The sequence below is a fragment of the Theobroma cacao genome, chromosome 2 (genome assembly GCF_053813885.1).
Source record: "Theobroma cacao isolate CCN51 chromosome 2, ASM5381388v1, whole genome shotgun sequence".
In the NCBI taxonomy this organism is placed as follows: Eukaryota; Viridiplantae; Streptophyta; class Magnoliopsida; order Malvales; family Malvaceae; genus Theobroma; species Theobroma cacao.
In genome coordinates this window covers 39,534,998-39,548,835 of record NC_142640.1, presented here as the reverse complement: position 1 = coordinate 39,548,835, position 13,838 = coordinate 39,534,998, and the positions used below count along the sequence as shown (strand labels likewise).

The 13,838-nt window shown below is 35.8% G+C and overlaps 1 protein-coding gene and 1 long non-coding RNA gene across 2 annotated transcripts; both read left to right on the top strand.

Moving 5' to 3' along the window:
* Positions 1-673: 673 nt before the first annotated feature.
* Positions 674-3,013, top strand: LOC148764258 (uncharacterized). The gene is made up of 3 exons (XR_016024771.1): positions 674-799; positions 1,449-1,532; positions 2,401-3,013. It is a non-coding gene; the product is annotated as an uncharacterized LOC148764258 (long non-coding RNA).
* A 6,454-nt stretch (positions 3,014-9,467) lies between these two features.
* LOC18609329 (putative inactive receptor kinase At1g27190) lies at positions 9,468-11,776 on the top strand. The gene has a single exon (XM_018115029.2). It carries the CDS (start codon positions 9,703-9,705, stop codon positions 11,539-11,541), a length of 1,839 nt encoding a protein of 612 aa, XP_017970518.1. The 5' UTR covers positions 9,468-9,702; the 3' UTR covers positions 11,542-11,776.
* Positions 11,777-13,838: the final 2,062 nt, after the last annotated feature.

Here is a 13,838-nt window from a genome sequence, read left to right as displayed (position 1 = left end):
TACCTAGAGGTACAATAAAGTTGATTTAAGCCTCGAACTAGATCAAATAGAGAATTTACAATGAAATTAAGAATTTTAAAGTCCCAGAATGGGTTAATATGGTGATTCGGAGTTCGAGGATCAATTTGGAGTCAAACTGGAATTTTCGCTATCTAGGGGCAAAATGGTCATTTGCCACTTGGGGACAAAATGGAAATTTTTAGAAAAGATTTTTGGCCCCATTTGACTTATTGGAGTAAGATTTGAGGTTTAGAAGTGAAAAATTTTAATTTCGGTATAATTTGGAGTAAAAGGGTAACATGGTAATTTTACCATTCGGAATCGAAAATTTAATTTTTTGAAAGGATTTTGATCAAATTTAATTATTTGGAGTGTGAAATGAGTATGAGGAGTGAAAATTATCCATTATGGAAAATTTTCAATTTTTGGGGTAAAAATATAATTTTTGAAAAGTTCGGGGGCAAAAGTGTAATTTTAAAAAATTTGCTCCACCAAAACTTTGGAAAAATCTGGAAATTTCACTTAAGACTTGGATAAGTCAAAGGGAATGCATGGTGAAAAAAATAGGACAAGTGGATGGCTAGAAAAAAAAATGAATTAATAAAATATTTAAAATATGAATAAAATAATATTATTTCATTAAACAATAAAAAGGCAAAAAAAAAAAAATCAGCCCACCCATTCTTCTTCTTCAACATTCGGCCAAGCAAGAAACAAGAGAGAGAAAGGAGAAAACAAAACCCTAGAGAGAGAAAATCAAAGAAAAAGTGTGAATTTTCAAGGAAATTAAGTGAAAAAGGTGAGATTTTTTCTATTAAGCTTGAGTTTTCTTATTCCCAAGCATTTCTCTTTATTTTCCATGATTAAATTACATGTTTTCATGATGAATTCAATTCTGAAAAAATGGGTTAGGAGAGAGAAAGTTGTTGGATTTATTTGATTTTAATTTATGTTAGTGTTTTTAGTTAGTTTAGCATATTTAGAAACAAAACAATAAGAAAAGAATTTATTTTCTCCCCCAACCATTAATGGCTGAATTTACCATGTAGTGAGTGAGGATGAGTTTGATTTTATTCTAGGAGAATTGGTTAAGGAATAATGAATTATGAGCCTAGAAAAATAATGGGAATTTTCGGAGCAAAAATATGAATTTTTACCCACTAGGGGTATTTTTGTAATTTGCTATTGGGACTGATAATTTGCATCACACTGAGGGACATTAAGTTAATTTGGGTGTAATTGAGGTATAGAAACTGAAAAGAATTAAATTGGAGTTTAAACGAACCCGTTAGGAATTTAATCGGGTGATAAGACGAATTAGGCTAATACCGGATTTAGATAGTTACCAGTGCATTTTTGCATTCCATATCATGCATTGGTAGTCCAAATTAGTTTAATTTTGATTTAGTACCAACTTAGTGAAATTCTCGATTTTGTACTGTGTCAAGGTGGTGAGTCCTCCAATAAAGGCAAGGAAATTGCATCCGAGGACCAGTAGACAGAGTGCTTCGAAAGTCTGCATTCTAGACATAGTGAGTAAACTTATTATCGTCTTAATTATCTAGAGTAGTTTTATACAACTATGTGATTTTATGAAAAATGGGTTTAAATGGTAAATTGTTATGTTTTAAGGAAAATTGTGATTTTATAAAATGATTTTATAAATTTTCTGAAAAATCGAATATTGGTTTTGAAAATAGAGTAATTGGAGACTGCTAGTTTGTGTTGCAAATTTATGGTTCTGAATTGAATGGCTTATGACAATAAATGAGCATGAATGGCTAAACTGATTTTAGTGTTATAATTATTTATACTGTGTATTCAGCCTTGAGAGGCTAGGTTGTGATAAATTGCCATGACATGCTAGAATGAATTTTATTGATTGGTGGATTATATATTAATTATTTACTGCAGAGGGGGTTCCGTGGACCAGCCTATTAGAGGGGCACGGTAAACTCCATTATATTATTACCTCGAACGGAGAGGCGCGTAGGGTATCTCCTGGGGTATAGCTTAGGGTTCACTTCATGCCAAACCACCACGTGAAGGGGAACTCAGCCAACGCCAAGGAACGGCTGTATTTTTTTCAAACAAAAATATATTTTAAGTGTACACAAAATTTTAACAGCCTTGGCGGACTCGGTTAGATGCCCTGCGCAAGGTATCACCGAGTATGAGTTTTGGCACGAGCCAAAGTTTTAAGAAATTCATAAGCCAAGTTGATTTCTCGATTTTTATGGATTGATTTTATTTGGTTGAAATGAGTTGAAAGGTAATGAAATTACAGTATGATGATTTATTTTAATTGTCTCCATTTACTCGACTTTAGATAGTTTAGATGGTATCTGTTTACTCATTGGGATTTTATAATCTCACCACCCTCATTTCCTCACATTTCAGGCTCAGGGAATTCCATAGTTAGCTGATTTTGACAAGGACTTTCATTTGGACTCGAATCGGTAAAAGCTGTAGGTTTCCAGCTTCCGATGCATTTTGGATAGATGTGGGCCCACGTGTCACTGTAAAAGAAATTTTATGCTTTGGTTATTTGTTTTATAGTATATATGTATATAATTATCTTTTACGCTATAAGAATTATGTATCGATAGTTTTATGAAAATTATTTTACAAGAAAATAGTTTATTTTATTGAATATTTTTATTATATTCAAATGGTCAAATTTTCACTTCAAATGAACGTTTTAGATACTTAATTTTTTTTTAAATCATTAAATATATATTTTCGGCTTACCTACTACATTTTTAGCAAGTTTCGAGGTTTTCGACAAAAATGACAAAAATGCCCCTATGAGCAAAAAAAAAATGTTATGTTATGATTTGGAAATGATTTGTAATCCTTCGTATTTTGATTATTTGATAACTATTGCTCACCGGGGAAGTGCGAAAGCTGATACGAGAGCCTTGCGAGGTTTCGATCGACATTCGGGGTGAAGAATGTTTGTCGAGGCTTCGCGGCGGTTGTCACGGGCTCGATGGGGAGTTCCGGGTCGTGACACTAAGGATAAAAGAGAATAAGGAATAATGTTGCATATTTATAAGTGAGAATAGAGAAGAATCAAGAATAACATTACAAGTATTTATAGGCTGAGGATAAAGTAGAATAAAGAATAACGTATTTATAGGCTGAGGATAAAGGAGAATCTACAATAACGTAAAATCAAGAATAACATATTTATAGGCTGTATTTATAGGTTGAGGATAAAGTAAAATAAAAAATAACATACTTATAGGCTGAGGATAGAGGATAGAGGAAAATCAACAATAATGTATTTGTAGGTTGAGGATAGAGTAAAATCGAGAATAACGTATTTATAGGTTGAGGATAAAGTTAAATCAGGTGTAAAGCCTGACCTTATAAAATATTATTCATGACATACATGTGATGATAGCATGATTGCATGCTAAGAGAGTCCCGAAAAATTTACAAAAGTCGGTATTGTACCTAGAGGTACAACAAAGTTTATTTAATCCTCGAACTAGATCAAATAAGAATTTTAAGGTGAGATTAAGAGTTTCACAGTTCATGGATGACTTAAAATGGTAATTTGGAGTTTGAGGATCAATTTGGAGTCAAATCGAAATTTTCACTAACCAGGGGCAAAATGGTCATTTGCCACCTGGGGACAAAATGGGAATTTTAGAAAAAAATGTTTGGGCCCCATTTGACTTATTGGAGTATAATTTGACTTATTGGAGTATGATTTGAGGTTTAGAAGTGAAAATTTTTAATTTCGGTATAATTTGGAGTATAGGGGTAAAATGGTAATTTTGCCACCTCAAGGGCAAAATTGTAATTTTCCACCATCAGGATATTTTTTCCAGCACATGGTCTTCCTTTATCTTCATCTTTGACCCTTGACTAAACATGTGGTGGAGATAAAATGTTTAAATTTTTAAAATTTTAAAAATAGACCAATTAGAAAATGCCATGTGTCAAGCTTAGGATATTTTATTATTTAACTTAAAAATCAGCACAAATCAGCCCATTATTCCCCAAATATTTGGCCAAGCAAGGAAGAGAGGGAAAGAAAGGAAAAACAAAACCTAGGTGAGGAATTTCAAGAGAAAAAGTGTGGAAAATCAAGGAAAACAAGTGAAAAAAGTAGGATTTTTCAACTTAAGCTTGAAATCTATTTTCCTTAAGCATTTCTCTTTATTTTCCATGCTCAAATTGCATGTTTTTATGATGAATTGTTGGCTGATCAAAATGGGTTAGGAGAGAGAAAGTTGTTGGATTTATTTGATTTTAATTTATGTTAGTGTTTTTAGTTAGTTTAGTATATTTAGAAACAAAACAACAAGAAAAGAATTCATTTTCTCCCACAACCATTAATGGCTGAATTTACCATGTATTGAGTGAGGATGAGTTTGATTTTTATTCTAGTAGAATTGGTTAAGAAATGATGAATTATGAGCCTAGAAAAATAATGGGAATTTTCGGAGCAAAAGTACGAATTTTTATCCACTAGGGGTATTTTCGTAATTTACTATCGAGACTGATAATTTGCACCACACTGAGGGACATTAAGTTAATTTGGGTGCAATTGAGGTATAGAAACTGAAAAGAATTAAATTGGAGTTTAAACGGACGCATTAGGAATTTAATCGGGTGATAAGACGAATTAGGCCAATACTGAGTTTAGATAGTTACTAGTGCATTTTTGCATTCCATATCATACATTGGTAGTCGAAATTAGTTTAATTTTAATTTAGTACCAACTTGGTGAAATTCTCGATTTTGCACTGTGTCAAGGTGGTGAGTCCTCCGATAAAGGCAAGGAAATTGCATCCGAGGACTAGTAGACAGAGTGCTTCGAAAGTCTGCATTCTAGACATTGTGAGTAAACTTACTGTCATTTTAATTATGTAGGGTGGTTTTTAGATGCTTTCATGAATTCTATGGAAAAAGGAATTTAAAAAGGTAAATTTTCATATTTTATGAATAAATGAGTTTCAATGAAATTAATTTATAAATTGTTTTGAAATTAATAATGATTTTGAAAAATAGAGTACACGGAGACTGTTAATTGTGACAATTTGATTGTTTAAATTGACTGGCTTATGATAAATCGAGCATGATTGGCTAGTTGGCAATTGTATTGAAATGCGAATTGTTTGGTTGCCTTGAAAAACTGCGAATTACAAAATTGCCATATCATGTTATTGAGTTTTATTATATGGTGGATTATATATTAATTAATCACTGCAGTATGGGGTTTCTATGGACCAGCCTTTTAGAGGGGCACGGTAAACCCCATTATATTCTTACCTCGAACGAAGAGGCGTGTAGGGTATCTCTTGGGGTCAAGTTTAGGGTTCACTTCACGCTAAACCACCACGTGAGGGGGAACTCAACCAACGTCAAGGAACGGCTATGTTTTCAAAACAAAAACATGATTTATGTGAAATGTGAATTTTAATAGCCTTGGCGGTCTCGGTAGGATGCCTCGGCCAAGGTGTCCCCGAGAATGGATTTATGGTACAAACCTAGATTTTTATGAGATTCATAAGCCTCTTTACGTGTTTTGAACAAAATGTGTTCTAATGCTATAACTCAGTTTATAATGATTTACTTTATTGTCTCCATGTACTCAACTCTAGATGTTTATGATGATGTATGTTTACTCATTGGGATTTTATAATCTCACCACCCTCCTTTCCACCCATTTCAGATTCAATATAGACTGTAGATAGCTGATCTCATCGAGGACTACCGTTGGATCTGTATTTTTTCAAACCGTAGGTTCACAGTCCTCTTTACTTTTGTTTATTCGGGGGCCCTCTTGTTATTGTAAATTAAATTAAATATTTTGACTTACTGTATTTAAGTATGTATAAATTTATTTAGCTTTTACGCTATAAAAATTATTCACGTATAACTCTATAAATATTGTTTTATAAGAAAATAGAATATTTTACTTAATATTTATTTTATTTTCTTATTATATTCATATAACCATAATTTCGTTTTAAATGAAGATTTTAAACTTTTAAACTCATTTTGAATATGAATTATGTGTTTTGTACTTGTATATTACGTTTTAGCTAGTTTCAAAATTTTTGAAAAAAATGACCAAAATACCCTTGTGAGACGAAAAATTAATATTTTATTTGTTTAAAGTTGGAAACAGCTTAAAATCTTTTAGAACACGATATTTGACAATAGTTGCTCACAAGGGAACAGAGAAACTAATAGTAAAGCCTTGCGGGGTTTCGGGTTGACATTCCGGGCAATGAGTGTCTACCGGGACACCGCGACGGTTGTCACGGGCTCGAGGAGAGTACCGGGTCGTGACATCGGGAATAACATATTTATAGGTTGAGGATAGAGTAAAATCAAGAATGACATATTTATAGGTTGAGGATAAGGGAGAATCAACAATAACATAAAATAAATTTATAAGCTGTATTTATAGGTTGAGGATAGAGTAAAATCAGGAATAACGTATTTATAGACTGAGAATAAAGGAGAATCAACAATAACATAAAATAAAAAAAATACAAGGGGAAAATTCGTATTTTCTCAAGGCTTGGTCCAATCTCATGTGCACATGAACTCACTTTATTTTCTTCCTTACAACAAACCTATAATGGGTTTGTTTGTATAAAGCACTAACATCTTTTGTGCTTGTGTAATGTAGGATATTGAAATCTTATGAGATACTATATATCCAACATAAAATACATAATTGAATTATAATTTAACTTAAAGATTATTGATTTTAAAACTAATTTTTCAACAGTATTTATAACTAATTAAATCTTATAGTTTTGTAATTGGAAACAAAAAGAAAAGAGATGCAGAAAAGCAATAAATAAGTAATGGAGATATTAAAAATAAATAATATGGAAATAAATAATATAAAATGAAATGTATGACATTTATTAGCTTAATAGAGTCTAGTTATAAAATAAATTTCTTTTCCAAATCAAGTTCAAGTATAAATTAAATAAATTCAATCAAGTTTAAGTTAGTTAATTAGAACATTTTAATGAGTTGAACTTGAGGACGTTTCCTATTATGACTCGATTACGTTTTTAATCGTAAAGTTTTTATATATATGCATGTATGTATTTAAAAAACATAATTAAGAAGAAAGGGGAAAATTGAGAAAGGAAGTGAGGAAGAACAATCCTTATTCCTGAGTCCCAACCTTGCGTTTCTTTTCAAAATGCTACTTTTTGGATAAATGAAGCAAATTTTGTTCAAAGCCAAATAATTTGTAAGCCAAATATATAGCCTTCAACATCTTTGTCTCGGCGAATGGGACGGCTCGTGAAATTGTCAAATCAGTTTAGGTTTTGGACATGGAACAGCAGTTGTGGTGGGATTTGAATGATCTTCCTGTTGGGGTCCAAACTGCTTTTAGGAATGATGTTATCAAGTAGCTGATAGTTAGATTGGCATGTTAAAAGGGTTTTTTTTTTTTTTTCTTCTCATGGGTTTTATCTCAATGAGTTTTTCTATGTGAAGGTTTTTAACGAAACTCTTTTTTCAAGCTATAGAATTATAATGAGGAAGTTTACTATTGTATCCATCTGATGAATTTTTATATTGTAATTGTCTTGATAGTTATTAATAAATGAAATTCACCTTTTATAAAAAAAAAAAAGAAGAAGAAGAAAGAAACGTCTCTATTGGTAAGCATTACATATTCTAATCCTTTGGACAACACAGTTGATTAATTTGTTTTACCTTTCATAGCAATTACACACAGAGGGATCTTAAACTGTTAAGGTTACTACAAAGCACTCCGCAAATTTCACGCGTGCACTAACTTATTGCATGACTAGGATCGAAATTTCACGAGTTGCAAGGGTTGTATCTCCTTTTTCATTTTTGTTTCATTTAGAGTGTCACGAGTAGATAGACAGAAAGAAAGAACCATTCTTCCAATAGGATGACAAAGAATTGGTGGATTTCAACGTCAACTTTACACCATTTGCTATCTGTTTGAATATCCACCCAAAAGTGGAGAGCACTGATTCTAACTCGTTTGATCTCCTTCGAGCTGTCTCTCTTGCCAATCAATTGCTTAACATGCATGGAGTTTTAGACTTATCAGTTTCCTTTTGACAAGATGGCCCATTTATTAAAAAAAGAGGCTTTGGGCAGGGATTCTCCCATCATGCTTGCCTTTCTTAATGCTAAGAACAACATACGGTCCCATTCCAAAAAAGAAAAAAAGGGGTTACTCTTTTTGAGCCAAAGTTGAAGTGAGAATCTCTCCTTTGGTTGCATGATCAGCTTAAGTGCTCCATCTGATAATCTACTTATCCGATGTGACATTCCCCATTCCCCCCAATTCAATCTACAATCGTTTTTTTCTCCATGTGTGGCGTTTCTGTTTTCCCTTCATGTATTTTCTTCCCATTATTGTTCAATCATGAGCAACTCATGACCAAAAACTCGTGCCTGCTGAGCTCACCTTCGTTTTGCTTGTTTTTCACTATTGTTTGTACTACAAGAATTGCTTTACAAGTGTCCCTCCCTCAACCATTCAAAAGAAGAAAGTGACCAAAATGAGTGATTATTTTGACCGTTGGACTATTTATAACAAATAATAGTATATAGAGTTGGTAATTGCACGTACCGAATCGAGTTTGGCCGGATCATTTCGAATTTAAATTATTTTGGATCATTTATTCATACTATTGTTTATTAAGTAATGGGAATGTCGAATGTATTCTGAATAAAAAAAGATAAAAAGAGGGCGGGGTAAATCAAAAGAACTTGCATTACAAAATTCTGAAAAGATGCCACTCACCTCTTCTCACGGTCTTCACAGTTGATGTGAGTGAACAAGAGCCTGTAATTTTGGTCACATCGAAACGTATTCGCAACTACTATTCCTCTAATAACGTATAGGGCCCTATATAGGATAGCCTAAGCCTGGGCCTTAAAATGAAAGCGAAGCACTCAGCCCAACCTGAAATGATATGATTGAAAATGATTGCAAATCGATCTGCACTCCTTTGACCAGATAAGGAAAATTCCAAAAACAAAGAGAAAGAAATTAATGAAAGGCACCCTGACCCTTCCCCTGTGATTGAAGCTGAAAGAAGAATATTACGTGTTCATCAGTGTTGAAATGAGCAAAGATTCCTATCTAATGATGCAAGAATTTAGGTAAATCTGCCCTCCACTCCACCGCAACCCACTTAACCCAAAACTAGGCTAGGCTGCTTTGTCTCATCTCATCCCCTGATTAAGACCCACCTCTTTCAATCAAATTGCAATTGCTGCTAAACTAACTACTAGTAGTAAATTACCTTCCTTTGTTTGACCTTGATCTGGCTTAACTACCTTCCCAAACCGAGTAAAACGGCGCCGCTTTGAGAAAGCAAATCTAATCCAGGTGGTAATAATAATTATAAAACTAAATAACCCAACAAAAAGGGTAGTGAAACAAGACAAGACAAAGCCAGACATGAGAAAATTCAACAGGCAGTCAAAAAAGCTAAAAGAGCAGCAGCTGAGCTGAGCAACTCCTTTTCTCTCTCTTTCTCTTCTTTGGCCCCAAACAGTCAAATGGCAGCTGCCCATTTTCCTCATCTTCCTCCTCCATTTCCTTTCCCCTTCTAACCGCCACCCCACCCTCCCTCTCCAGAACAAAAACAAAACCCAAACCCTATCTCTCTCTCTCTACCGCCAAGTATCCAAACGCGCGGCAGCTCAGCCATGAAGCAGAATCTCATTTTTGTATCTTCCTCACTTTTACTCTTTAATTTCTTCCTCTCGTTCGCCATCGAAGATGACATCACTTGTCTCGAAGGCCTGAAAAGCTCTCTCACCGACCCGGACTCCCCTCTCGCCACGTGGACCTTCAACAACCGTTCGTCAACATTCGTTTGCAATCTCACCGGCGTTTCATGCTGGAACGAGAAGGAAAACCGAATCATAAGCCTCCTGCTCTCTTCTATGAAGCTGTCGGGTCAGTTACCGGACTCTTTAAAGTACTGTCGGAGCCTCCAGATTCTGGATCTTTCCAACAACTCTCTGTCCGGTCCCATTCCTAATGATATCTGCTCTTGGCTTCCTTACCTTGTACGCCTCGATCTCTCCGGTAACCGTCTCTCCGGTTCCATCCCCACTCAGATCGTTAACTGTAAGTTCCTAAACGACCTCGTTTTAGACAATAACAAATTGTCTGGTTCGATCCCTTACGAGCTCGCTCGGTTGGACCGGCTTAAACGGTTTTCCGTTGCGGACAACGATTTGTCTGGCTCTATCCCGTCTGATCTGGCGCGATTTGGGGAAGACGGTTTTGACGGTAACAGTGGACTTTGTGGGAAACCGTTATCGAAATGCGGTGGATTGAGCGGTAAAAGTCTTGGAATCATCATAATAGCTGGTGTCATCGGCGCCGCCGTTTCGTTAATCGTCGGTTTCGCGATTTGGTGGTGGTTCTTTCTCCGAGCTGGCGCCGCAGGTGAAAAAAGAAAGAAAAGTTACGGCATTGATGGTAAAGATGATAGTAGTTGGATTGAATTGTTGAAATCTCACAAGCTTGTTCAAGTTTCTTTATTTCAAAAGCCTATAAATAAGATTAAATTGGCCGATTTAATGGTGGCGACGAACAATTTCGACGCGGAAAACGCGGTGATTTCGACGAGGACAGGAGTTTCGTTCAAGGCGATGTTGCCGGACGGATCTGCCTTGGCGATTAAGAGGCTAAGCGCTTGTAAGCTTAGTGAGAAACAGTTTAGATCGGAAATGAACAGGTTAGGACAACTTAGGCATCCGAATTTGGTTCCGCTTTTAGGGTTTTGTGTGGTGGAAGAAGAGAGGCTTTTGGTTTATAAGCATATGCCAAACGGGACATTGTACTCTCAGTTGCATGGGGGAAGCCTGGGTGGTTTTGGGAATGGGAAGTTTGAGGTTTTGGATTGGCCAACTAGGCTTAAGATTGGTGTTGGTGTGACTAGAGGCTTAGCTTGGCTTCACCATGGATGCCTACCGCCGCACATGCATCAGTATTTTAGTTCCAATGTTGTGCTTCTTGATGATGATTTGGATGCTCGAATAACGGATTTTGGGTTGGCAAGATTGATGGGGTCGCGTGATTCCAATGATAGTTCGTTTGTGAACGGGGATTTAGGGGAGTTTGGCTATGTGGCTCCCGAGTATTCTAGTACTATGGTTGCTTCTTTGAAAGGGGATGTTTACAGTTTTGGGGTTGTGTTGTTGGAGTTGGTTACAGGTCAAAAACCCATTGGGGTTAGCACTGCGGAGGAAGGATTTAAAGGGAATTTGGTGGATTGGGTTAATCAGTTGTTTAGCACAGGTCGAAGCAAGGATGCTATTGATAAAGCATTGTGTGGGAAGGGTCATGATGATGAAATTATGCAGTTTCTGAGAGTTGCTTGCACTTGTGTGGTTCCCAGGCCAAAGGACAGACCTTCTATGTACCAGGTTTATGAATCGTTGAAGAGCATGGCTGAGAAACATGGTTTCTTTGAACATTATGATGATTTTCCGTTGATCTTTGGGAGACAAGATCATGATCACAAGGAGTAACCCTGGTGGGGGGGGGGGGATGGGATAAGAAGTGCGAAAAACACTGGTTTATCCTCTTCGAGAGTTGCAGCGATTGGACATATCTGCCTTGTGTATGCGATGTTCTTTTTAAGGCATTTTCAGCAATTGGTATCATTTCCACTTGGAACAGGATTCCCTGTTCTAGTGCTAATTTGTTGGATAATTCTGTAAATTACACGAAGCATTATGCACTCTAGTCACTAGCTTCAATGCAGTTGAAAGTTTTTCTTTATTATCCTCATAATGCTTAATTCTGCTTTTGAATTCGCCCCAGTTTGAAAGCTTAGGTATCCATAGCAGGATTACTGCAACTCAAAATGATAATGCCAGGTTAATGTTGCTGAAAAGAAATCTGATCATCAATTTTTGTTGCGATGCTAATTTATTGCATTGATGTGGCCCCCGTTTTCTGTTTTTGCTCATTTTTGCAAGCTCCCAAGTCGCTGAAATTTCCTTCTGTTTTTTTTTATCAGTTACAACTCATCACTCAAGATTCTAACTTGGACAAGTGATTTTATGATGCACTGCACCAGATATCCATAATGCCTCAAAAGTCTTCATCTTTGAAATCAAACCACGAATAATTATCCTATGTACCAGAAGCGTAGTTTTTTAATCCACAAGGGGGTTCCATTTACAAGCTCATATCTCATAAAATCTTATTGGCCGTCCCAACTTTGTGTCTCACGAATGCCTTGTCAGCTGTGCAGCCTTGAGAAGGCGCCCTATCAAGGTCAGTGTTCAATGGATATCCAGGTCCTACGTATTCACTGCAGAATAGATTGACGAATCCCCTGTAAACTTGACCTCCATTTTTCTGTTTTCCTCTTTCCAATGTGCGTTTGCATTAAAATCCGGATCAGTTCATTCACTCAAGATTCGATTGGAAAGTTACATGAAGAACGCAGCCAACTCACAGCGTTCCCGTGATATATTAACTACAATCCTGGAAACAGAGGAAGCGATGGGATGGTCAACATTATCTCCTTTATCATAGTGTGTTCATCTTTTTGGTTGGGACCATGAAATGGTGCTTTCTTGAACCCAACCGGGCACGTGGGGTTAAGCTAAGACAAGTGCTAATCTTTCATATATGGTCTTTCTGTGTCTGATTTTTGGAGCAGAGCTTGTGTCCTTGGAACACAAAAGCACGTGCCCCAGACCCCACTGCCTGCCCTGGACCTCCTTGGAGATTATGTCTTCCAGTTTTGAAATTTTCAATATTGAGATGGCAACTCTTTTAAGGTCTCACCATCTGCGTGAACGCAATCAATCTAATTGAGTGCTAGCTTTTACTAGTATGTTATCTCCGACAAAAAGTACTCCATGCTCCTGCCGCATCAAATAATTGCGTGATTGCGGGGCCCGGCCCTCGAACTCTCACACTTTCTGGATCTTCTTCTCCATCTCTGGAAACCTGAAACTAAAGTTTGGAAAAGGGTGAGAAGTGAGAAGAGTACAGTTCAGGCTACGTTGCGTAGGGATAAAAAAAAACCAATCAGCGGCTTCACTACGATCCAGGATAGGAGGTCTCTTAGCTCCTGTACTCGTGGATATTAACTTCACTACAACACAAGCCCTTAATACTTGAGCCTGCTGCTTGTTTAAATGAATCAAACATCCATTATCAAACTTTGTAGGCGATGAACAGACAAGAAATTAAGAAGAAACTTGTTTTTAATGGGATCGTTAACATTGTTTAAGGATAGAATCTGCCCTTTCTTTTTTGGTACCCAGTGTTGAAATGCGATGAATGGACAGAAGAAATATAGCTGACTGAGTATTTCTTTTCCGGGTTCCGGGCCGGAGAACTGAAAGGGCCCTTCACAACGTTATGCACCAAACTGCCCATGTTTATAATGTGAGCCTTAATATCACATTAAAATGTTGACATTTTTTTTTGTTAATTTATAGGTTCATGCAATTGTCTATCTAATTTGGTATTCAGACTAAAACATGTTGAATGTGTTACTCAAACTTTTATATATGTCCCAACATTTAATTAACACCATTAAAATATATGTAGTTTATGTTAATGAATCAATCAAACCGCATCATGTGAATAAATGCCACGTCACTTTGTGAGTTGATTAGAATTGCCATATGGTGGACACATGTTATAATTGTTAAAAAGTTTAAGTTTTAACTCCTTTTTTAATAATTAAAAAATAAATTTTTGACGTAAACATTTTTCTATATAATATATTTTATATATATTTACTTATAAATGGGTTTGGAAAAGCATATAATATATTTTATATATATTTATTTATAAA